The sequence below is a fragment of the Triticum urartu genome, chromosome 6A, assembly GCF_056163025.1.
Source record: "Triticum urartu cultivar PI428250 chromosome 6A, HENAU_Tu73, whole genome shotgun sequence".
Lineage (NCBI taxonomy): Eukaryota > Viridiplantae > Streptophyta > Magnoliopsida > Poales > Poaceae > Triticum > Triticum urartu.
In genome coordinates, this window is record NC_141878.1 from 581,995,987 (window position 1) to 582,022,237 (window position 26,251).

General features: G+C 43.5%; 4 protein-coding genes across 9 annotated transcripts; 3 read left to right on the plus strand and 1 right to left on the minus strand.

Moving 5' to 3' along the window:
* Positions 1-413: 413 nt before the first annotated feature.
* On the plus strand, positions 414-1,706 carry LOC125512983 (uncharacterized). Its single transcript, XM_048678034.2, has 3 exons — positions 414-674; positions 793-997; positions 1,318-1,706. Exons 1-3 carry the CDS (start codon positions 619-621, stop codon positions 1,489-1,491), a joined length of 435 nt encoding a protein of 144 aa, XP_048533991.1. The 5' UTR covers positions 414-618; the 3' UTR covers positions 1,492-1,706.
* A 4,761-nt stretch (positions 1,707-6,467) lies between these two features.
* On the plus strand, positions 6,468-7,435 carry LOC125515368 (uncharacterized). The gene is made up of 3 exons (XM_048680834.1): positions 6,468-6,689; positions 6,794-7,013; positions 7,120-7,435. Exons 1-3 carry the CDS (start codon positions 6,634-6,636, stop codon positions 7,267-7,269), a joined length of 426 nt encoding a protein of 141 aa, XP_048536791.1. The 5' UTR covers positions 6,468-6,633; the 3' UTR covers positions 7,270-7,435.
* A 174-nt stretch (positions 7,436-7,609) lies between these two features.
* Positions 7,610-15,733, minus strand: LOC125515366 (fanconi anemia group F protein (FANCF)). 6 transcript variants are annotated; one of them, XM_048680827.2, is made up of 11 exons: positions 15,500-15,733; positions 15,188-15,286; positions 14,671-15,107; positions 14,370-14,571; positions 14,108-14,275; positions 13,307-13,407; positions 13,148-13,216; positions 13,009-13,052; positions 12,786-12,907; positions 12,551-12,705; positions 10,351-10,558 (listed from the first exon to the last, which is right to left on the minus strand). In XM_048680827.2, exons 1-9 carry the CDS (start codon positions 15,647-15,649, stop codon positions 12,849-12,851), a joined length of 1,329 nt encoding a protein of 442 aa, XP_048536784.1. In that variant the 5' UTR covers positions 15,650-15,733; the 3' UTR covers positions 10,351-10,558; positions 12,551-12,705; positions 12,786-12,848. The 6 variants fall into 6 exon arrangements, with proteins under 6 accessions (XP_087385122.1, XP_048536789.1, XP_048536784.1 ...); XM_048680828.2 differs by having other exon boundaries at positions 10,376-10,558; positions 12,637-12,705; XM_048680825.2 differs by having other exon boundaries at positions 12,551-12,907; positions 15,500-15,732.
* Positions 15,734-15,823: 90 nt separating this feature from the next.
* LOC125515369 (large ribosomal subunit protein uL14) lies at positions 15,824-18,189 on the plus strand. The gene is made up of 4 exons (XM_048680835.2): positions 15,824-15,975; positions 16,844-17,128; positions 17,646-17,687; positions 17,901-18,189. The coding sequence occupies exons 1-4, from the start codon at positions 15,963-15,965 to the stop codon at positions 17,981-17,983; spliced, it is 423 nt and encodes a 140-aa protein (XP_048536792.1). The 5' UTR covers positions 15,824-15,962; the 3' UTR covers positions 17,984-18,189.
* The last annotated feature ends 8,062 nt before the right edge of the window (positions 18,190-26,251 follow it).

A 26,251-nucleotide genomic window follows, 5' to 3' on the forward strand; every position in this document is an offset into this window, starting at 1 on the left:
GATTTCACAACCACAGAGGATGTACCATGAACTCCCAAAAACCAGACGCATTTAGTCCCCCATTTGCATACAACGCATTCTGCACCAGAAATCCTTGAACACCTAGGTCAAAACATGGTAAATCTCACTCGAACAGCTAGTTTTCACAGTGGATCAAAGCACATGCAAAAAAGATGTTTTGACTTTTTGGTAGGGACGCAAGGATGCATCCTGATCGGGTGACTCGATCATAATCTTTGGAGGACACTACGTGTAGCAACTATAGCCAGTGGCACGCATGTATGCATCCTCCGAGACGGACAACTACTCCCCAACCGACGACCGAGATGGATTTTATACTCCTCCGATACTGAGCACATCCATGCATGCATCGCCACTCTTCTGAGTTCTGAGATGTTAATAATGCATGCACGCGACTTGCACGCTGATTAGTATATGAACCCTGCAGATCTAGATGGACCGATCGAGCTTGCGGATAACAGTTTATAAAGCAGCACGAGCTCAGTATATATACAGCTCGAGCTCGAGCAGACCACAGGACACCTACTCATACACACAAATCACAACCACCAACGGAACCAAAAGTATAGTAGCGGTACTCCGGCACCAACCACGGCAATGGCTGCACCGACGGCGGCCTGCCCGGCGGCCTACTCGTGGGCGCCGCAGGACGGGTGAGCACACAAGAAACACGACGCTTGGTTTCTACTAGCACCTGTAGATCACAGGGTTTTCCTTTTCCTCCGGAGAATTAATTTGTGGGTTTTAACTTTTGACACATGGATGGAGCAGGGCACAGCGCGGGCAGAAGGTGTTCATGCAGGTCTGCGCGGGGTGCCACGTCGTCATGCTCCCCTACGCCGGCCTCCGCGCGGCGGCGCAGGGCGAGGTGGGAGCTCAGACGGCCGAGATCATGGTCGCAGAGGAAGCTGTGACGGCTGCGAGACCCCCATCCGGTGGCTCATACACGCCGGACCTCACCGCCCTCACCACAAAAGTAAGACACTTTTTTTTTATGAAACACATGTAGACGCTTGATTCATTACTGAAAGAATAAAACCTTAACTCTTGAAATATATAAATAAAGTGCGAGCACACATGTTAAATTTAGGACTTGAATCCAGTGGTCAGGTTTCACTAGTACAAATATCTGATCAACTATGCTAGTTGGGTTTGCAAGCATGCTCAAATTTCAGTGTTTTCTTAGATCGAACAGTTCTTAGCGTTGACTTAGAAATAGTAGCATTTCTCGGTCGCATGAGAAGTAAGAAAACCACTAGTATGTTATACAGGATTCGTTGTTCTTTTTCCTTCCAGATCCATGAAGGGGCGGCTCTGTACACCACAGGGGGCAAGATCACGACGACGATGCCTAGGATGCTCACCGGCGGTGTCTCCATGTGCCAAGAGCTGATGAAGAAGATGGCGCCACCGAGCGCCATGTGGATGCAGCTTGCCCAGCCCTACATTGAAACTATCCAGATGGCTTGATCGGTCGACCCGTATCCAGAGTTGTGCTGACTTGAGTAGTATTGAGAATAAATCCCTCGTGTACACGATGTTCAGAATGGGGGAAGGTTTTTCGATATCGTCCCATGTTTTTGATGGAGTGTATCTTTGATCTCAGTGTGCATTGTATGGCGAGTGAGTCTACATGATAATATCTCATCCTAAAGCACGGTAAAAAAGAATGTCAACATCATCAACTCCCAAAGAATGTTTATTGAATGTGTTTTCGCTCCCAATGTACACCGTAATGATGAGCGCATGTGCACATGAATACAAGCTCGAGGACTAGGACCGCGGATACATGCAGGCGTTAGAAAGCCGTCAAAGGCCAATGGCCATGTGCATGAACAAATCGATGCAGAGGCCGCGAATAACTCCACGAAAAAAAGATATGAGAGGTTGTTTCACGTATTTTTGCCGAAGCTCTGAAAACCAGCCTTATCAGAAAAAAATGGTTTCTACACAAGTAGAAAGGCGCCTTCTCCATGATGTAGCATGTAGTAGTTGGAGTCGTGGGCCATGTCACCCGGCCCCAATGCAAAGAGTCACATCAACAACGCCTAATCACAAACAATGCAATAATTCTAAGACAAACCACTCATAGGCATTTTTAATTCCTTCCAGATCCATGAAGGGGCAGCTCTGTACACCACAGGGGGCAAGATCATGACAACGATGCCTACGATGCTCACCGGCGGTGTCTCCATGTGCCAAGAGCTGACGAAAATGATGGCGCCACCAAGCGCCATGTGGATGCAGTTTGCCCAGCCCTACATTGGGACTATCCAGATGGCTTGATCGGCCCACCCGTACGTATCTAGAGTTCAGAGTCATGCTATGCCGAAGCTTGCCTTATTTTCTTTGAAGCTTTTACATGTATCTTTGTGTTGACTTGAGTAGTATTGAGAATAAATCCCTCGTGTACACGGTGTTCAGAATGGGGGGAAGTTTTTTGATATCAAGTGTCCCATGGTTTTGATGGAGTGTATCTTTGGTCTCAGTGTGCATTGTATGGCGAGCGAGTCTACATGATAATATCTCATCCTAAAGCACAGTAAGAAAAATGTCAACATCATCAACTCCCAAAGAATGTTTATTGAATGTGTTCTCGCTCTCAATGTACACTATAATGGGTGAGCGCATGTGCACATGATACAAGCTTGAGGACTAGGACCGCGGATACGCGTTAGAAAGCCGTCAAAGGCCAATGGCCATGTGCATGAACAAATCGATGCAGAGGCCGCGAATAACTCTACGAAAAAAAGATATGAGAGGTTGTTTCACGTATTTTTGCCGAAGCTCCGAAAACCAGCCTTACCAGGAAAAAACGGTTTCTACACGAGTAGAAAGGCGCCTTCTCCATGATGTAGCATGTAGTAGTTGGAGTCATGGGCCATGTCACCCGGCCCCAATGCAGAGAGTCACATCAACAACGCCTAATCACAAACAATGCAATAATTCTAAGACAAACCACTCATAGGCATTTTTTATATTATAGATTTCCCTATTTTGGAAGTAAAAAGAATTACATATTTTTAGTTTTATTGCACACAAAATAGACAATCATGTATTCTAGAAACCTTGGCCAACTATATGCCATGATATTTAAGGGAACTATAATAGAGGCAAATGTCAACATATATTTGCAATTATCTAAGTGGCATAAATTAATATGTGAAGGTGTAGGCTTTTGTTCTTTTCCATGTTTCTCTAATTTATACAGATTTATTTCAATAAAGCATAACTTGTAACATGATCATATGTCAAAATAAGTTGTAATTATAAAGAAATATAAAAGCTTAGTATAAATAAATGATACTAGCAGGCAGAAGGCGTGGCAGCAGACCACACTCATGGTTGAGCTGTTGCGTGTGTGTGTTATTTTTTATTTTTGAAATAAGAGAATGAGCGGCATTAGCTTTGAGGTCAAGCTGGTTATGTATAGATTCTTTTACGTTGTTGTTTACTGCATTTAGGTCCTTAGTCAGTTTAACAGCATATCTCTTCTTTCTTCCGTGTGTATACCGTTAGTTTAAAATATATTTACTTCGATAAAAATATATTTATCTGGCATTAATAATCTATTTTTTGATATTTAAAGTTTAATTAGAGTAATTAGTCTAAGACAGGCTTGATGGAAACAATGTTGCATTCGAAACATATCATTTAATAGAAGGCAAGAAATGATGGATGATTGTTTGTTCATATATAAATTGTTCTTCAGTTAAGACAAACCACAAAATTTTCGAGGCAATGTGAGTAAATGAAGTAGTTTGCTACAAAATGTATGATTGTTTGTTTATATATAAATTGTTCTTCAATAAGACAAATTCACTACAAAATCTCCATATATAAATGTGGAGCATTTTTTTACAAAGAAATAAAGTAATTAATATTTTATGGCACAACAATGTGTGTAAAGATACTAAATATAGAAATCAATGGGGTGGCTTTCATCCGCGGGTGGCTTCCATCATCGTCGTCCCATCACCTTGCGTACATGGCGCCTCATCGTCCTCCTACAGCGGCTCCTCAGTGGATGTGGGGCTTGATGCTGCTGCGGCCAGTGTGGGATGGCAACTCGTGTGCTCCAGGTGTGGCTCGCGCCCCCCGCCTCCTCCTGCTCCGGCCCCCGCTCGGCATCCCCTTCCTGCCTGGATGCATGGAAGATACTGTCGCTACCTCACCCCATGTCACCATGCTGCAGTTTGCCGGGATCCCTTCAGGTGCTCTTGTTGCCTCTAGCCCGACCATTGTGCTCGAGGATACACCAATGCGTGGGTCCGGTCAGCGACTTGAAGACCATTCGGCAGCACCCTCGTGCCTCCCCTCGCTCCCCGGCCACCGGCTCATGGTTGGTCTGCTCCCCCGCAGGCCCGTATGCCGCCCTAGTCGACATGGCTGCAGCTCAGCGACGTTGCTCTACAGGTGGGAGATTCCACCGTTCTCAATGTGCTGCAACAAGCACCGTTTTGCTCAGGTCACACGGCGACTGTTTGGCTCGCGGGGGGCATAGTCCGATGCTGCTTACAAGGCTGTGGTGGCGGTCCTCGCGTCCGCTATCGGCACAAGCATCGCGGATATCAAGGTCGTCTGTTAGTTTGTTGACAATGTTGTTGCCGACCATATAGTGAAGATATCTTGTGTTGCTTCCCCGCCCAAGCAAGCTCCCCGTCAACTGTGTTGGTGGTTGATTGTACTATGAGTGAAGCTCTTCGCATTTGCTCTCCGGCTAGGCCTGTGCTCCTCTCACCGGCTTCATCTGCATCACGCTCTCCCGGATTTGAGGCCTCTCCTGTGTTGAGCTCCGCTACACAGACTCCACCCTTCACCACCGACGCTTGCCGCACACCATGCAGCGCTGACTATTGCCCTACCGCTGAGATGGTCACGGTGTCTGCCACACCGCCCCAGGCTCCTACTCCTACAGCTTCCAGCATGGACGTGCTGCTGCCGATTCTAGAGCCTCTATTCCAGAGACAGCATGCAACCTCTATGCCTTTTCCGGAGGAGGCGACTGTGAAAACTACTAGAGTATTCTCTAGCAGGTGTCACTGGCCAGATAGCATGGACCGGCCAGGGGAGAATATCTGGTGCTACGGGAGCACCTCACATTAGGTGCTCCCGCGTGACCTCGTCCGTCGATCTGAGATCGAATGGACAGCATCACGTGATGTGAACCAAAGTGTCATTTCGGGAATGTTTGGAGGGTTTTCCATAAAACATTCACACAAGACTTGTCTTTTTTGTTTCTCAATGTGTATTTTGAATTTTGATTTGAAACTTTTAGGGATTGTACATTCATGTGATGCTAACATCCATAATTTTTTTGAATTTTTTTGAAACATTTAAATGTGCATTTTCAAAATTGGGAATGTGAGGTGCTCCGGTAGCACCAGATATTCACCCCCGGCCTATGGGCGTGTAAATCAATGACGACGGCGTTAATTTCTTCCACCAGAGACAGAGAAGCCATGATAGAGCGTTTGGAAACCCGCCTTGGCAAGTGGGAAACGGGCTCCATTCCCCCGGCAGAAAGGCACCTTCTTCTGTTTCAGTTTCCTACTGCTTCATTCGCTGTTCCTGGAACCTCTCCCAAGCGGCGATCCGGAGGCGATTTCTTTCCCGCTTCTGTTGACACCGGCAACGCCGTGGGTCCTCGTCCTCTCTGTCTGCTGCTCCGGCGGCGGGAGCGGGCGGGGACCCCGGCAGTTTCTCTTCGGTGGGGAGATTGAATAGGCATAGTTTGCTTTCAGAGGTGTTGCATCAATGGTGGGGACAACGCCGCGTCAAAATAATTTGCTTCTGCTCTTCCCCCATCTCAGTGGCACTCTAATGGGTGGCGCCGAGGAGCAGGTGGCTCGGTCTTCTCGTCGGTCTTCAGACCCGGTGAGATTGTGTTTGATGGTCGGCACACGACACTCTTCCAGGTGGTGTTGGTGTCGACCGTCTCGATTGTGTTTGGTGTCTTGCAATGGGGTGCATGGATGGTGGCAAGCAGCGGTGTTCCTCTTCTTCGATCGCATCGGATGAAGTTGACGACGCTGGGATCTTGCGGACACGGGGAAGAATCCCAGTCGACGTGCCACAAAGCCTCGGTCCTGTCGCTTGTGGCGGTCCGGTTCATCGGCTCGAAAAGCATCATTGTATGCAAAGGTGCTCCTCCAGATTTGTGTATGACGGCAGTTCCCTTCTTTCTTCAGCGTTGCCTTGGTGGCGGCGGAGGACGTTGGTGGGCGGTGTTTCGGTGTGGCACAAGATTCTGTCATAGTGAAATTTTAGTTTTGCTTCTTGCAAAATCTTTGATGCAATATTGCAAAACATCTATGTATGTCTCTTGTAAGAACCACATGTGTACTATTTGTAACACGTTTGTTTAATCAAATATATGTGGTTATTTCAAAAAAAAGAATCCAGAGCCCAACGTGCTCCGCCACACTCCCACCGTCGGTGACCCACGACCCACTCACCACACCACACTTATCTGCAGAGAGTGGGCCGCTGCAGCAGCGCCCGCTCACAGACACATATCCACCTCCAACCACGTACGCCGGTGGCCACACACACACACACACACACACACACACACACACATTTGCGCCGGAGCTCAGGTGAGGTGTTCCAATGGCGGCCGCGCCGACGGGGGTCGCATGCCCCGTCTACCCGTGGCCGAGCGACGCGTAAGCACATCACACCAGCCACCAACACTCGTCGTCTTCAGGCAACTTTTTCTTCGTGAAAATATGTTGGGGGTTGATGATTGCTGGCTGTGATGGACTCGCAGGGCGCAGCGCGGGGCCAAGGTGTTCATGCAGAGCGACTGCGCGGCGTGCCACTCCGCGCTCCCCTACGCCGGCCTCCGGGGCGCCGCGGTGCCGGGCCAGGACGCGGGAGCCATGACGGCCGAGATCCTCGTCGCCGCCGCGGCCACGGAGGAGGCGCGGCCGGCGACGGGGATGGCGCCGCCCCAGTACACGCCGGACCTCGCAACCGTCGCCACAAGAGTAAGCACAAGATACATACGTACTACATGGTGATGCACCAGCTAGTTCGTCAAAAGATACGCACCGCTATGTTTTGACACTGTTTGTTTTTCTTCTTCCGGAAAAGATCCAGGGCGGGCTGCGCTGCAACCTGTACTCCGCCGGGACGGCGACGACGCCCGTTAGGGCGATGCTCGCGGGCGGCGCCGCCGCGTGCCAGCAGCTGAAGAAGAGCCCCGTCTGGCTGCAGTTTGCGCAGGCCTTACAGGCAGTTTGATGGGATGGACCCATCTTCAGTGACACGACCTGCTATGCCCAAGCTTTGCCTTATCTCCGTGTCCAATATGTGTGTCTGTAACATGTGTAAATCACATCACATTGCACCTTGTGCTGGATCAAGCAGTATCAAATAAAGCACTCCTGTGCAGCCGTTCCATGTCAAATGTACACATGCATTCCAGACAGGCCGTGAGCTCATCTTGTCTTGTGTTGCTCATAGGCCATAGCAGCCTATATATTGTGACAGTAATGGCAATATTATCCATCGCGGATTTTACAAGGAGATGCAGAGAGGTAAATACAAAGCCCCCTAACCAGTGAGCACCATCAAATCAAAGAAAAAAACAGGCGAACCTGGCATCGATCAAACACACATAAACTACAGCAGTTATGATCATAGTTTTGTTATCAAGAAAGAAACATTCTGAGTTCCAAATCAAAAATCTACGTAGCAAAGTCAACCCACAATAATTACAGTGCCTGAAAAAGATCACCTGAGACAGAAGTTAGATTAGGCTATGATCCTCACTTTCTGAGCTACTCTTGTCTCGATCTAGTCAGCTCCTTTTGTTTGCGATTCCGAGTAAATGATCAGCGTTCATTCCTTTTCCGGATGGCTCCCTTCGGCCGAATCAGTGTCTGCTGTTTGTTCTCTGTATGCTTCCTTGTGATCCACAGCCTGCGCGTCCGAATGCTGGAACCTCGGTAGCGCGCCGAGCTGTTTTAGGCTCTCGCCCTGCCTCGCGATCACCATCTCCAGGTACTTGCTGTGTTCTTCTACTTGCAGCTGCATCTTTCTTTGGAGCTGTCGAGAGGGGGGAAATAAAAGAGAACTCAAGTTACTTCAAATAGATGGGGAGTTCGCACGTCTTTTCTTGCCAGTTCCAAGGAGTGAAATATGCATACCTCAAGCTGTGCATGAAGTTGCTTCTGCAAGCCAATCTGAGTTCTTAGCGCTTCACTAGCCTCCATGTGTCTGCACCAAGTGTAAAGTGAATAATTAGAACTCTGGAACTCACACACACACACACACACACACACACACACTTCACTGTGGACAGGGCATTGCACCATTTCATGGATGGAGTACGTCTGAAACAAAAACAGGTTACTGTGGCATACATATCTTCCAGGTTGGGGCACAGGTGGTACATATATACTCCCTCTGTAAACTAATATAAGAGCGTTTAGATCACTACTTTAGTATTCTAAACGCTCTTATATTAGTTTACGGAGGGGGTACAACATAAATTTACGTCAAGACAATCTTTACAACAGTAATAAAAGCAATTTACGTCAAGGAAGTCTTTACAATAGTATAAAAGCAAGGATATAGTATCAGGTAAAGATTATCTCACTTCATGTTCTGGGAGCAAACTTCATCCATGTGGTTGCTTCTCTCTGCTGAAGTGCCTGCTAAAGTATACAGAAAATAAAAGTAAGCATAAAATCCTACATTCCAACAATTTTCTTTAATTTGACTAGAGGCTGCACACAAATAACACAATGTAAAAAAGCAAAAACAATGATAATGTTAAAGTAACAAGTCTACTGAAGTATCCTAGTTCACTACAATATAATAGTCCTTGTATGTTTTGCAATGGTGACATTAAACCAGCGGTGTAACATAGAGAAACACACAAACCATCAGACGATTCAGATTGATGGCGAACTGTACGATACTTCTGCAAAAGAGTAACCCGCGGCCATCAGGAAAATACAGAAGAAATTAAAAATATATATCACTGAAAACTCAGAAGGAACAAATGTAGACCTGTAGATGGCTTTTTACATGGTATATAGTTAGCCCTTCAACCTTCATAACTTTCTGGACTGCTTTTGGAGTTGCTTCTGCAGAAAGAGGGCTTAGATACATGGAAAATGTTTAGCCAAAAACAACTACAACAAATACCAACATGACTGTACAGTCAGAAAAATGTTAATATTTCCGGTTTAAAAGCATACATTGCCCCATGCAATTTCATCAGTGAGCAAAGTACAATTAGCAGAAAATAAAGCGCAAGAAAAACTCCATTTTAAAAAGCGTAAGAAAGCATCAGTGATCATACTTTCACTTCCACCAAGCTTGTCAACGGCGTCAACAAACTTCTCATGGAGCTCAGGTGTCCAGCGCATCCTTGACTTGGTTGGAGTAGTGTCTGAACAAGGTAAATTATCACTGCAAAGTTCATCCACATTGAAAGAACTCAATCTGTTTTTCTGCCCATGAAAATATGCATAATTTGGAGGTGTTGTATTTGCATCAGCTGCCTGCAAATGAGGTGGTAACTTCATCAAGCATGTGCCAAAATTCAACAATATTATCTCTGGAGCTGCAAGAAGGTGGAGTGTAGTTCTCCCAAACAGGGCCCTAAGTACAATGATGAAGGGTTGGTCATCATATTGTTTTGCAGTTAGTAAAGCCAAAAGAAAAGAGAAGAAATTGAGAACCCTAGAACAATTAAGCAAATCACAAGTGAAAATTCAGTCAAATGAGATGGATACCTTAAGCACAGATCCACCAGATCCTGAACTTCCCAGAAATTGCTCTGAACACCCAGATGAGTACCACTCTTTTTGCTTTGCAAGGTGGGTAATATGATCAATTGTAATAATGTCTTGGCTTTGTTGGCTAACAATCACGTTTCGTTGATCAGAAACATCAATGGTTGCTGGATATTCAAATACTCCTGGGAGTGGTTCTTGACCCCAGTTTATTTCTTCAGATACTTTGGGATAGACCATCCTTAAATAATCTGGATTACCCGTGTATGATGAATGTGCTGATGGCAGTGAAGTATCACAACCAGATATTGCAATAACATGAGATCCAAAAGACAGTTTCCCTTTAGGTGACCCATTGTTGATACAAAGATCTGAAGTGAAATTGGAAGCTGACATATATGGCTGACATAAGGTATTGAATGAGGTGATAGAACTACCGCACATGTCCCTTTCAATGTAAGATGTTTTATACTCTGGAAAACTAGGAACTGTGACTTCAGAGAGTACTGGTACTACATTAATATCTGATGAAAGAAACCGAGGAACTTCCCCGTTGCGAAACTGACTCATTATTGATGTATGGCCGTGCACATTACCCCTTGGAATCCACCTCAGTCCATTAAAATGGGTCTTTGATCATATCATTGGGAAGTGTAAGGGCCTATCCAATTCTAGCTTGGAAAGGAAATCTGAGAAGAAATATTTTTCCTGGTCTTGTTCAATCGTTGAGATAAATGGAGCGTCTTATTTTCCCAGGTTGCTGACCAGCGAGAATTTGTCTTCTACAAATATGCAAGCCAATAGACAATTATTACTACAAACCCCCAAATAGCAAATCAGCGAGGTTCTTAAAATTGTGAATATCAAGCAGATTATGCATCTTAGTAAAGAAAAATCATAGTTGAACACCGAAATAATGATGTGAATTGCACGTTGGTGATTGCCAGCTATACTTCTAGAGACTGCAAGTAAACTCAAGATTGTAATCAAGAAGTAACAGGAACAAACTGCAAAGGATTGAGACACATGTGCAACATGATTTGCAGATTCGACCCCTTCTTTAACATAAAAGATAAAAGCAAAGAAGTATTTCAAGAACTGAATAGAACAAGCTCCGACTATTGCAGCAGTTTCCAGAAGGAACGTAGTTAACGAAACAGAAGAACCAATAAGTAATCTTCTTTCTTCGAAGGGAAAACAAGTAACTAATCTGAGAGAGAAATCAGACAAAAGTGTTGCAAAAAATAAGAGTAACTTGATGTGGATTCTGCGTTGTTGTTACAGATAGTTGAATCTATATCGATACTTACTTGTTTCTTCGGAGAATGGAATCGGAGAACAGGGATTAAACTTTTAAGCAAAGATGTGATAGGATCACTGCAGGGGCTAAGAATGGAAAGAAGTTCAATTCGCTGTGTGCATATGGGAGGGTGGGTGGGGTTATGGTTCTAGAGGGGGACCCTGAATCTGCTAAATGTATCTAAATTTCTATAACCATCAAGCTGATAGTCTACCAATATTTTAAACTGACTCCATTTCATTTTAATAATGGGGACCACATGGAGTTACTTCCTGTGTAATGGATATTTTAAAACCTGCCAGCTATTGACTTATTGTACGCATCAACCACCCCGAGAAGCACCCTGAGGTAGATTGATTAGAAAAATATTAAAGCTTTACAAGGCTGAACATAGATATACATGCTGCCAAGCTGGATTGCTAGTATTGCACAGGGAACTATAGCAAACACATATGCTTAACAGCTGCTAATTTGGTCTGGTCAAAATACGGATGTTATGAATTAACCTATTACACCGATCAGTTTGGAAGCTGTATTAAAAACCTGACACAGTTACAGAAAAGGAGTTTCAGGACATGGTAGAGCTATCTTGCCCAGGCCTTGTGCTTGGTTCTAAACCATGTGTATGAAGCAATATTCCATAAAACAATAAGCTTGCAATCATGGAGTATCTTTTTGGCAACTAGGTGCTTTGGAGTTGACAAACCCAATTTGGCATGTAACAGAAGGTGTTATAAAAGCTGGCATGACAACGTCTCTTTCTAAATTACCTTATCCAAAACTATGCATCTTCTCATTTTGTATGAAAAGGAACAGCTGGAATGCAGCACTTCACAAATAATTTATTAATTATGCTTTAGAGCTCTGACCTGGTGCAGGTGGAGTCTAGAAGCACTAACAGGCAAACAAATGTGAGCTGTGTATTGGTTAGATGCAAATTGGAAAACGGTCGTCTTCGGTAACTCCATCAAAGGAAAAAAAAACAGTCCCACTGTTGATTTGGTCGAGCACGCTTTCCAAGATTTGCACTTTGACCAACAATTAGATCAACAATATGTGCATCATGTGATACGAAATCGATATGTCATTCGTACTTTAAAACATTTTCCTATCGTTGTGAATCTGTAACTATGAAGACTGTACTGTACAACAAGTTTATGGCCAAAGTTCAACTTTTAAAATCATGGACACCTTATGTAGATCAGCAGAGGGAGTACTTTTGTTGGTCTTTCTTTTTCCTAATGGGATTCGCCTGCCATGACGCTACCAGCCTATCAGGCTAGATTGAAGAGACTGGTTTGCATGAATCCAAATAAAAAGAAAAAAATATGGCAGACATCAGTCAAACCACAATTGTCCTTGTTAGCAAAAAAAAAAAACACAATTGTCCAACCAACACCCTAGAAGACCTATGTCTCATTGGCCAGAAAAACGTGAGCAGAAGATAAGAAAAAACACGATGAAAATAAATCACCTATAGTAAACATGGGTTGGACCAGAAGATAGGTGCACTTCATCATAGATTGTCAACATGGATGGCGGAAAAGGAGGAAAAGGAACCTATTCAATCTTCATATTTGACCCGTTTATATGCAGCCACTGTCGATCATGCAGAAAGTGATTGATTTCCTGATGTTTAATGTTCATCATATCACCATCATCGCACATGCAAAATAAATGTACTGCAGCCAGCCTGGAAAATCAATTACTTGGATTGAAGTGCACTTTGCAAATCTCCTGTGTTGTCTTGAACTACCTTCACTACTGAACCATTAGATGAGGTTTTGAACATGAAAAGCATAGAGACAATGAATCCTTTCGGCAACCTCACCTGAAGTGAAGAATAAGTATTTTTAGAAAATTGTGAGTACTGGATAGTTTTAGCATTTGAAATTTGAGAAACAGAGTAGTTACAACTACAAAACTACTTACAGCTATCATGTTGCTCTATTCCATCTCTTCTGCAATTACATTTTCTGAAATTGAAGCAGTAATATTTCATGATGAGAATTGGTAGGAAAACTTGGAAATTTAATATAGCTTATAGTAAATACTTGGATATTGGTAATACCGTTCTGTGGAAACAGCTTCATCAAATTGCTTATCTATTTCTGCAAGGTATATTTCAAACAAGGTCGACCTACAGGATCCAATGCATATATTAAACTTTTATAAAATGATAGCACAAATCAGCAGGGACACATTTTAGGGTAAAGAGCAAACAGCTCACCGTGGCGGGATTGCTGCAGCGGCAAGAACTGGAGGTAGAAGCCATAAAATGTGCGGTTTACTTTCTAAAGACTGCCTTGCATATTCAAGAATGTCATTTTCCTGTTGGAGTTGAAATATTTGGTTAAAGAGATCACATTATGTTATTTTTCAACCACACATCAAGATGTGGTGTTTTCATACTAGAAGGACCACACCAAGAAGGCGCAAAAACAGATAACATCATATCAAGATGGTATACTAACAGCTTTGAGAAACTGAGAGGTTTTAGTGCAAAAGGGAAGATGATAACAACAAAGTGGCAACTGAGAAAATATCAAATTTTGTTAATATTATGTCTTCATCACATATTTTACTTCCTGTGAAACCCCTGAAAGGCATGCTCCTTATAAATTATAACCAATAAAGGCAGGCAGCCTACTGCTCAATTTTGAGGACATTTTTGGAAATTTGGCAGCTCTCATCGATGAACGGTCGATGTCAGCTGCCAAAGCACGGTTCAGTAACTGTATTGTGGATTTTATTTCATCTAGTTATTAGTGTTCCTTTCAGATTTCAGTAAGACAGCAATGGGGACTCATAGAGGGACATTAGATAGTTGACACAATGGTGCTTAACAGTACTGGTCATTAAGGTGTAACTGTTTTGAAGTTCTTTCCAAATTTGCATAGCTACCCACTTGGCTTACAGGGGTAGGATTTCTTCTTTTAAAAATGCTTTCACCAAAACTGATGTTTGCAAGAAATTGAAACTTGGCAAAAGCAAGCTGCAAACTAGACATATGATAAAAAATACAAAGAACCTTCAAATTAAGAATCTTGTCTGGGCATTCACCCCGATAAGTTCCCTGAAGCAACTGGTGCAGATCAGCATACTGCTTGGATATAGGAAGGGAACTAAAAGTATGCGACACGAAGCTCTCTATCAATGGGTCCCATCGCCTTGAAACCAAACCCAGCAAGCATATCTCCTGTAAAGACAAAAATGCATATAGTGTTGATATTCTAGCAGAGAATGAGTACATAATAGTGCAGGTGATTAAAGGATAAGCCAAGAATAGGTACCATGACTTCAACGAGGCCACTCTGACAAGAATCTACAGAAACTGTTAATGGTTCAAACACCTTCATCCACTGCTCCTTGGGAGCCCTAAAGATAAAACTAGATCCAGACACAATCCGAACGGTGCGTTCATCAAGTAAGTATGACAAACACCGCCCTCTCCACTGTTTCCACCGAAGAAAATTCTCAATGGTTTGTGATTTTCTGCATCGTAAAGTTTCGTGTGAGTTCAAACTGTAGCATGCTACCATGGAAAACAAACAACAGAATACAGAAGCTGAGTGTGTTTAAGGGCTTATGTACCTAGGGATCACTGGGCTGCCTGGATCACTGAAGCTGTTCTTCTTCACGCTGTCCAGAACTGTGCGCAGTCCTCTCTCAGCCAGAGAAATACACGATGCTGAATCCAACCGCTCCAGAAGCTGGTTAACCAGAATCCGTGAATGACCCACAACCAAGGTTTCTGCATACAGTCTATCAGAACTAGTGGTGGGAACTCCGACTTCACCGCAACTCTTGGTCCGCATCAAACCAGACAGATCCATATTCAGGATCGACTTCACATACTGCTGGCACGCATCACGCCCACCACCAGCACCAATGCCATCGATATCCATCCCCACGACCGCTTCGAGAAGAGCACGGATGTTCTCCACGCTCGTTGTCTCGGCTTTCAGAAAATGCTTTATGACCAGCTCGGTGGCCGCCGAGAGCGTCTCCGATCGCATGTCGGCAAGGCCCTGCACGGCACGAAGCAGAACATCAGCACCCACATAATCATAACAAACATTTCATACATGAAACGGTCCATGGGAAGCACCTTGGGGAAACCCGGGCTTGAGGCGAGCTCGGCGAGCGCCGCGTCGAACTCTCTGGCGGGATCCTCGTACTGTCCGGACTCACGCAGGTTCCTGAAGACCTGAACGCAACAATGCAGGAACAAATTGGTCATGCCATGGCACCTCACATACAGCATTCTGCAACACACAAATCCTGCGGGTGGCAAGTACGGGCTGGGACTGCGTGTGCGGCACATCGAAGACGGTAACCAGCGCCATGGCGTGGAGGGGCAGGAAGAGGCGAAACCTAGCGCGGTCGAGCGGGGGAGGGGGATCGCGGGGCGTGGTATTACCTCCTCGAAGAAGAGCGCCCAGCGGAGGGCCTTCTGGACGTCGCCGGGGCGCCAGGTGGCGGCGGCGCCGGAGGAGGCGCGGCCGCCGGCTAGGACGAGGATGTCGACGAACCCCGGCACCAGGGCGAGCACCTCCTCCATGGCCGCCATTTCCTCCTCAGTCTCAGACCCCTTCCTCGCAATTCCGGCTTCCTCAGGGACGGATCGGCAAGAGAACACCCCCAAACCCAAAGCCCTAATTTCTTCCGCGCCCTCCTTTTCATAAACCACCCCATACTATCCTACATTTACGTGTCATAGCTTACAAAGCCCCTGGCCGGGGACGCGGGTGATGTTGGAGAAGTGCTCCAGGGGTGTGCGTGCATAACGGCCGCGAAGCCCTAGACGCGGCCGCTATATAAGCGGGAGGATCGCCTCCCATCCTCCCCCTCCGCCGCCGCCGGGTACCACCCCCTCTTCCAAGATGTCGAAGCGAGGTACGGCGAAAAATTCCCCCCTTCCTCCATTTCTTCCCAGCATGATCTTCCATGGCCTCCTCGTGGTAGTCTCGTAGCGTAGTCCTGGTTGGATCGCGCGGCGTTGTGTGCCTCGATTTGGAGGCCGAGCGCGTGTTTTCTTGCTGCTGGTAGTCGCGATTTGTTCCTGTTCTTGGTGCGAATTTTGTGGTGGTTTAGATCCGTCGGTGGTTGTGTATATGCTGTAGAGGATGTTTAGGAATGGATCTACTCAGCTGATTGTTGGTGCGAGGTTGCTACCTGCTGGGCCCGTGTAGTTGCTTGCTGTACTGATGTGGGTTGGATCGTTTCCTTTCCCGTGTTTAAATCCACTTTAGGGCCTTAGAGGGGGTTGGAAGTGAACATATCTGCGACGCTCTAATCCTTGTAAGTTGCCTGTGACTAGCTTTTCCTGGTCAAAAAATGGTGTGCACGCTTGTTGCTAGATAGATGTTTGTTAGCTCGCATGGGGTAAATTAGTTCTTTGTTTGAAATATGAGTCTGTTAAATGTTCTATTCAGTGTATAGGAGCTGTTATGCAAGGTGATTTCCTCCCATTTTTCCTCGGCTGGGGAGTTATTGTATTAGATGCTGGATGAACCCTTGGACAGTTGCATGTCTCTGCCCAAGTGGACAGATGGTTGTAAATTTTATCAGATGCTTGTGTTCATCTTGGCTCACTAAATATATATAATCCTTGTTTAACTTTGAAGAAACGTTCATGATATCGTGTAATCATAACATGTGTGTGGCTGTCATGCATCTCTAGATTATTGGTTTAGTGCACTGTAGATATATGTGATCCTTTTGTCTAACTATCTCCTTGTGTGTGCTTGTTCTTGAACTGCAGGGCGCGGAGGTTCCGCTGGTAACAAGTTCCGGATGTCGCTGGGTCTGCCGGTGGCAGCCACTGTCAACTGTGCTGACAACACTGGTGCCAAGAACCTGTACATCATCTCCGTCAAGGGAATCAAGGGGCGCCTCAATAGGCTTCCTTCTGCCTGCGTTGGTGACATGGTTATGGCCACTGTCAAGAAGGGAAAGCCTGACCTCAGGAAGAAGGTCATGCCGGCTGTCATTGTCAGGCAGCGCAAGCCATGGCGCCGAAAGGACGGTGTCTTCATGTACTTTGAAGGTACTGCTAAGTTCTTATGATGACTTTAGCCATTCTGCAATAGTGTACTGTTGTAGTTTAATCTGCCTAGTGAATTTGCTGTATGTTAATCTGTTAGTTGCCAGAGTTTAATTTTTTGGAACCACTTGATGAACAATGTTGTCTGTAATATCTGCAAAATTACACTTGCATGTCCTTACTAGAGAAGTTCTGGTTTGAAAGAAAATTTAATGCATCATGAACACATTCTATGGGATTGCTTCATTATTATCACATGAAGAGTGATCACCTTTTCACTGTGGTCATTTGCCACAATGAAGCACATATGCAAATTGACCAGAAGAACATCGTAGTGCAATCTTCTATATCTGCATTTTTTTCCTCTTTCATGTGAGAATTGTTTAGTCTTAACGTTGTCTTGAAACTTTCTGTGTCTGCATTTTATCTGTCAACCTTTTTCAGTGCAAGTGTTGTTGGATAGTAGTGGCTGATTTTGTCAAAATTCAAATCTAATGTTTGGTTTATGTCATATTTGCAGACAATGCTGGAGTCATTGTGAACCCAAAGGGAGAGATGAAAGGTATACATCATACCATGGCAGATTTATTTATTTTCTGCATGTTGCATCAAATCTTTAAAACAGGCAGTTGAATGGGACAACCATTGAACCTGTAGTATACAAGCTATCTGTGTTTCAACTGACTAAAGCAGATCAACACAAGCTATCAATACTTTGTCATTATCATAGCTGGAGGAACAGGTTGCTTGATTGACACATTCTTCTATCGTGCAGGTTCTGCCATCACTGGACCGATTGGGAAGGAGTGTGCCGACCTGTGGCCCAGGATTGCCAGCGCAGCGAACGCCATCGTCTGATCTGATCGCCGGAGCAGCTAGATGATCAAAGCTTTGATAGCATGTCCCTCTTTTCTTCTAGTTTATTACTTGTGGCCCTTGAGGATGAGTTTCCTGGATTATGTAATGCTGCTGGATTATGGTCTGTTAGCTTAAGATTTTGCACTGTGGTTTGGCTACTTAAGATTTGGTGAGTTTGAACCTGAAAGAGCTTTTGATCGGATTTATCTCTGTTGTGTCAAGTATTCACCTGAGATGTCTGGCTTGGATGTTAATTAGTCTGTTGCTAAGTGTGAGCTTGTGATGAACATTTGCATGTTTGCCATTTTTTTTCTAAGCATTGCTGAGAGACCAAACTGAGCTGCAAATATGCAGTTGCCATGAACAAAAAACCTACAGTTCTGGAGAATGCTTGGTCGAATAATTTGACAATATTTGTTATTTTGCCGTGGCATGAGGAAACAAGTTAGTTGGTGAATGTGACAAGGTGTGCCTTCTTGACAACTGTTCGAAATGCAGAAACTAAAAAAAAATTGGAAAACGGTGCTTTGCTTTTCTAGTTGGGAGCCCAAGAACATGGACCGATTCGTGCTCTGTATCCCAAAAAATCTATGAGATGCATGAAGGCACAAACAGCAACTATGAGAGCATTGTAAAAGAGAATAAGCAGCGAGCAGCCCTTTTTAACTTCAAGTTTATCTTCAAAGGATGAACGGCAAATAAAGAAGCAAAGAAGCAGATAGTTTAGCGAGTTGACACGTCTTGAACCAGTTACATCTGAACTCACTTTTTAAAAAATTATTTAAATGTAAAAAAAAAGAACAAAATTCCGCGCATACATGTTTGCAAAAATACGTCCGCTGCACAAAGTTCTATGAAAAATATGTCCGCTGCAAAAAGATAAATTTTATTTCTAAATAGTGTTCGGCGACACAATGTTTTGTCTTTCTTGCACAGGCCAAAAAAAGTTGTTTTTTGTGAAACTTTAAAATATGGATATGTCCGCATGCACCTTTTCCTAGAATTTTTGGGCATTTTGAAATTTGTTTTTCAAAATGAGTTCATATGTATTCGGATTCATCCATGCATTTCTAATAGTTTACCTAAGTTTTTGAATTCTCTAGATAAGGGGTGCCATGTTTGGTTTCAACTTGATCAATAAAACTTAGTGTCCCCCCCCCCTCCCCCCCTAAAAAAACAAAAGGGCAAAGAGCTACTCCAACAGTTTTTGTATCCTCTCGGCTAAGAGCAACTCCAACGGTTTCCGTATCACTAAAGAAAAACGGTCGACTAAGAGCAACTATCCTTAAAAGAACTTAGCTCATGTGTCTGGAGAAAAAAACTATCAACTCCAACTCAGAGCAGCTCGATCACCTCCTGTATCCCAAAAAAAGCTCTTGTATCCCAAAAAACATCCCCTATATTGAAAAATAAGCGCTCTCAGAGTAAGAGCAACTCCAACAACTTTCGTATCTCAAAACTGTCGGTTAGGGGAAGTTGAGGCCAAAAAAGCTTTCCAACAACTCCCTTGAACCCGGAATAATTTTATGGGATCCTCTAAACTATCCTCAAACTCGTCGTGTGTTTATGGGAAGATGATCTTTCGCTAAACTTTTGGCGTGCCAAAACTTCAGCTCCTCGCCTGCACCAAAGCCGTGCTGCCACACCACCATTACGAGGCCACCTCGCCGGTGTCGCGAATCACCTCCTCCCCGCTCTGGTGTCCTCCTTGCCGCGCGTCGCCTCCTCCCCGCTCTAGCGTCCTCCCTTGCCCTGCTCCTAACCCTAAGCGGCTAAGGCATTCGGAGATATTCTGGACCCACATTTTCTATGTTCCAAAAAATGTATGACAACATCTTTGCTCATATTTTTTCCGTATTCATTGTAGATGAATGTTGTTGTACAATCTTTTTTCAAGGACTCATCCTCTGATGAGGATGAAGAAATCGAACTTGTGATGGCTTTGTATGCAGACACGAAGGCAAACTAAGAAGCCGGAATGGGTACGTTCAGTGCCTTGTCAGCTTGTGCTTCTTCAGAACAAGCAAGCCGGTCATGACAAGCTACTAGATAACTACGTTGGTGAGAATCCGGTATATGATTTAAAGACTTTTAGAAGAATATTCCGAATGTTAATGGGTTTCTTCTTGCGCATTGCTTGTGTTATCGAAGAACACTATCTGTTCTTTCAACAAAGAAGAAATGCAGTTGGTCAACAAGGTCACAGTAGTTTGAAAAAAAATGGTTGTGTGAATGCTTGCATATGGTTGTCGAGCTGATATATTGATGATTGGGTTGGAATGGCATAGAGTACTTGCATTGATAGTTTGATTATTTTTTTGTAAAGTCCATCGTTGGGATATTCGAAGAAGAATAGCTCCAACGTTTTTTGACAGAAAGACTGTAAGGGAACCCCTACCTTGAACCTAGGTTGGTGGGAGGGCATCAACCTCTTTTCACCACTACGCTAAGCCGTAGTCTGCATCCGAGCACCAAATGAAGAGGACACTGCAAGACTTTTTTAGATGGGTGCATCAAAAGGCTTTCCAAGAATGCTTGAAAGTATTGATTGCATGCGTTAAAAGTGGAAGCTTTGTGTTGCATGGACAATTCAAATGAAAGGGTAAAAATCAACTATAATTCTAAAAGTTGTGGCATCAAATGACATGTGGCTTTGGCAATCATATTTTGGATTCCTGACAATTATCGAAATGTTCTGCAAAGATCTCATGTATTTACAAGGCTTTCAGTTGGCGAGCTACCTCCCGTGAATTTTGAAATCAATGAGCGTCAATACAACATGGGCTACTCCCTTGCTGATGGCATATATCCGGCAAGGTCAACTTTTGTGCAGACTTGGAAGAGAAGAGTGAATATTCATGATCGTGAAGGTATATATGTCCCGCGACTCCCGTATTTTGACAACGCAAATATCTTCCCAGTCTTTCATGGTACAATGTCACACGACGATGTCAATTGTTTGACCTGAGGTGACGTGGCGCTAATGATCTTTTAGATGCAGTCACCACAAAAACAACACGCACATCCAACAAAAAGAAGCACGTGGATGATCTTCAATAGATCTGTAGAAATTGAAACTACAAAATCAATCTAGAACCAAATTCACAAAGCCTCAATATAGCTAATCAACAAATATCCAGCGGTGGCTCCGAGAGACCCTCAATTGCCGATCTGTTCATCGATGGAAGAATAACCTAAATCAAAGCTACCCCTCCTACACTGTCAAGGTAGTACATAAAACACTAAAAGTAAATTTTACATATAGGTCCGTAGACCAGCTAGTAACGACTACAAGCAATGGAGCAAGTTGAAGGCGTGCCATCGTCATCGCCCCTCCCTCTTTAGAGTCAGGCAAACATTGTTATAGTAGACAGTTAGGAAGTCTTCATGTTAAGGCCCCATAAGACCAGCGCACTAGGACAACAACCACCGCCAATGAAGAGAGGTGTAGAACAGAAGGATCCAACCTGCAGACACACAAACGTAGACGAGCGGAGCAGATCCAGTCAAGTCCACCGAAGACAAACGCCGACCAGATCCCATGAGATTCGTCGAAGATAAACCTCCACACGCCTTCCAACGACGCTTGAAACATCACTAGAACGGGGGCTAGGCGGGGAGGACCTTATTCCATCTTGAAGAAGCCGCAGACTCCTCGTCTTCTTGAGCATGGCAAAAACCCTAACAAAACTCAGAAGAGCACCTAAAAACGGAGCCCTCCCATTGGCAAGGGTCGGGATCCACACTACAAGAAATATGTCAACTTGCGACCATCACTATTGGTCACTGAAAGGTCATTGTTTTTCATTTGCGACCTTTTTGTGACAAAAAACAGAAGGTCAAAAGCTGGCGGTCGTAAACTGAAATTAACGACCTTCTCTATGAGCAAGTCGTGGAATTCCACGACCAAAACAAAAGGTCGTTGATTTTATGACCTTTTGTTTTGGTCGCTAGCTGTCTGCCCAGACCACGCCGGATCCGACGTGACGAAATTGAGACCAAATGAAAAGGTCGTTACGTAGAATCAGCCCGGTCCAATTCGATGCTTTACATGGGCCAAGCCCAACAATTCAGCCTTTTTAATATTTATTTTTTCTGTTAATTTTCGCTAGCTACATGGGCCTAGCCCAACAATTTGGCCTTTTTATTTTCTGGGCCGTGGCCTTTTTGCGAACCATTTCATTAAGCCTATTTTTCTAGTTTTTCTAAAATACACAATGTTTCGATCCTCTATAGTTTGGGCCACAGCCTTTTTAGAGCCCAAATATTATTTTGTCAAGTAGAACATTTGGTCTTTTTCATTCACAGATTTCAATTTACACATTTGAACAGCAAAAAATCTCTCAATTAACTTATTAAATCCAGAAATCATCCAGTCAAATACTCACAAGAGCACATACACGTTTGCACGTCCAACAAGTGCACATGCAATAAAAAACAGATACACAAGCACCAAAACTTGGTGGCAACATCAACTAAAACTATGGCACGCATCTCCAAGCTTCTTCTGATCTTCTGTCACAGCAGCAGCAACCTCGACGACATTAGATCCTGATCCTCATAAGCTATTAGTGAAATACACTGGAAGTAAATAATATTCTTTCAAGAGGCTAAAATTTATACATACATGCCCAAATGCCCCAGTTCAGTAAACACTAAGCATGGCATAACAAAACTTCCAACAACTTGAATGCAACAGATTAACCTGATGTTGTTCTACAATAGTAATCTATACATACCTGCATGGTACATTGGTACAAAGTTTAGGTAATGAAATGAACATCATTATAACACTAACCTAAAGAAAATTCCTATTCTACTACCACGACCATCCATTCAACTAACAATACTAGTAAGTGCACAGAGGCTAACATCACAAGGCAGAAGACAATTATGACAATTTTGGCAAGTTGGAGAAATCGTTTAATCAGTTTTGGTATACTTAGGTTATGAGCCAAAACAGACCAAGCAAAAAAACCAGTAAGTGATGCATGAGCATGAATATGGTACATAATTGAGCATATTAACGTTAAGATTTGGGCCTTCCAACTTTACTGGTCATACATACATATACAAAATTGAGCATGAATCATTGGTCTTAGTTGTATATGAGACTAATTGGGTTGTGTATTCTAAGCTCCAAGCAGGTTACAGAAGAAATTGAAGATGAACTGTATATAACAGACTGAAAAATCAAATAGAAACCCAAAAATTAAATACGAGTATAACAGGAAGGATTACAACAGATTCAATTCAATCAATTTCTAAAGCATTGAATCAGTAGCATAAGCATGGAGCAACAACATAAGCATTTAATCAACAACAGCGTGAGTTGATACGTCTCCGTCGTATCTATAATTTTTTATTGTTCCATGCCAATATTATTCAACTTTCATATACTTTTTGGCAACTTTTTATATTATTTTTGGAAGTTCCATATAGATCCAGTGCCCAGTGTCAGTTCCTGTCTGTTGCATGTTTTTGGTTTCGCAGAATACCCATATCAAACGGAGTCCAAACGGGATAAAAACGGACGGAGCTTATTTTTGGAAAATATGGAAAATTCGGAAGGAAAATCAACGCGAACCAGTGCCCGAGGTGGTCACGAGGCAGCCCCCCCTAGGGCGCGCCCCTACCCTCGTGAGCCCACTGTAAGGCGGTTGACGCTCTTCTTTTGCCGCAAGAAAGCTAATATTCAGAAAAAAATCACGGCGAAGGTTTCAGGCCAATCAAAGTTACGGATCTCCATATATATATATATATATATATATATATATATATATATATATATATATATACGAAACGGTGAAACAGAGGCAGAAGAGAACGCAGAAACAGAGAGAGACAGAGAGACAGATCCAATCTCGGAGGGGCTCTCGCCCCTCCCGTGCCATGGAGGCCATGGACCAGAGGGGAAACCCTTCTCCCATCTAGGGAGGAGGTCAAGGAAGAAGAAGAAGGAGGGGGGCTCTCTCCCCCTCGCTTCCGGTGGCACTGGAGTGCCACCGGGGGCCATCATCATCACCGCGATCTACACCAACACCTCCGCCATCTTCACCAACATCTCCATCACATTGCCCCTCTATCTACAGCGGTCCACTCTCCCGCAACCCGATGTACCCTCTACTTGAACATGGTGCTTTATGCTTCATATTATTATCCAATGATGTGTTGCCATCCTATGATGTCTGAGTAGATTTTCGTTGTCCTATCGGTGGTTGATGAATTGCTATGATTGATTTAATTTGCTTGTGGTTATGTTGCTGTCCTTTGGTGCCCATCATATGATTGCGCGCGTGGATCACACCCTAGGGTTAGTTTGTATGTTGATAGGACTATGTATTGGAGGGCAAGAGTGACAGAAGCTTCAACCTAGCATAGAAATTGATGCATACGAGATTGAAGGGGGACCAATATATCTTAATGCTATGGTTGGGTTTTACCTTAATGAACATTAGTAGTTGCGGATGCTTGCTAATAGTTCCAATCATAAGTGCATAGAATTCCAAGTCAGGAATGACATGCTAGCAGTGGCCTCTCCCACATAATACTTGCTATCGGTCTAGTAAAGTAGTCAATTGCTTAAGGGACAATTTCGCAACTCCTATCACCACTTTTCCACACTCGCTATATTTACTTTATTGTTTCTTTATCTAAACATCCCCTACTTTTTATTTACGTACTCTTTACTATCTTGCAAACCTATCCAACAACACCTACAAAGTACTTCTAGTTTCATACTTGTTCTAGGTAAAGCGAACGTCAAGCATGCGTAGAGTTGTATCGGTGGTCGATAGAACTTGAGGGAATATTTGTTCTACCTTTAGCTCCTCGTTGGATTCGACACTCTTACTTATTGAAAACTGGTGTGATCCCCTATACTTGTGGGTTATCAAGACCTTTTTCTGGCGCCGTTGCCGGGGAGCAATAGCGTGGGGTGAATATTCTCGTGTGTGCTTGTTTGCTTTATCACTAAGTAATTTTTATTTGCTGTTCTTAGTTGTTCTCTATCTTTAGTTATGGATATGGAACACGAAATACCAAAAAAATTAGGTGTACTTTCTGCTCATGGAGATGGGGAACCTCCTAAAACCCTCGATGCTGGTTATGTGAAAGATATTATGTACTACTTTAATAATCCTGAGAAAACCCCATTCAATTATGTAATGGGAGTAACGTTGGATCAACGTGAATACTTTAGGGATTACCGCTTGACACAAAAAGGGAAACTATTATGGGATCAAATTTATATATTGAAGTGGTATGCTAGACAACTATGCTCAGAATATGATTATACTTGTCGCTCTAGGATGAATTCTCCACACCTCCCCTTTTCATGCAAATTTAATGATAATGAAACCTTGGCTTCTTATGCTAGAGGTATATATGATTACTATGATGTGGAACAAATAGAATAATTTGTTGCTTTCATGGGTGCTTATGAAATTGAGTCTATGTTTAAAGAGTTTGATGATATTGATGATGCTTGTTATAGATCTGAAAATTTAGCTATCCTCAAATATTTCTATGAGAATTATGAATACAATTATGAAATTAATGCACTTATTAAGAAAGTCTCCGCTGTCCAAGAAGAGACTAATATTTTGCAGGAATCTATGGAGGAAGAAGTGGATGACACTGTGAGCTCATTGGATGAAAAAGATGAGGAGGAGAGCGAAGAACAAAAGGAGGAAGAGCGGATTGATCACCCGTGCCCACCTTCTAATGAGAGTAACTCTTCAACTCATACATTGTTTAATTCCCCTTCGTGCTTACCGAAGGATGATTGCTATGATGACTGTTATGATCCCTATGATTCTTTTGAAATATCCCTTTTTGATGATGCTTGCTATGCTTATGGCCAAGATGCCAATATGAATTATGCTTATGGAGATGAACTTGCTATAGTTCCTTATGTTAAACATGAAATTTTTGCTATTGCACCCACGCATGATAGTCCTATTATCTTTTTGAATTCTCCCGATTATACTATATCGGAGAAGTTTGCACTTATTAAGGATTATATTGATGGGTTGCCTTTTACCGTTGCACATGATGATTTCGATAAATATAATATGCATGTGCTTGCTGCTCCTACTTGCAATTATTATGAGAGAGGAACTATATCTCCACCTCTCTATGTTCCCAGCATGATAAAATTACAAGAAACTGTTTATACTATGCATTGGCCTTTACTAGGTGTGCATGAATTGTTCTTTTATGACATGCCGATGCATAGGAAGAGAGTTAGACTTAGTCATTGCTTGA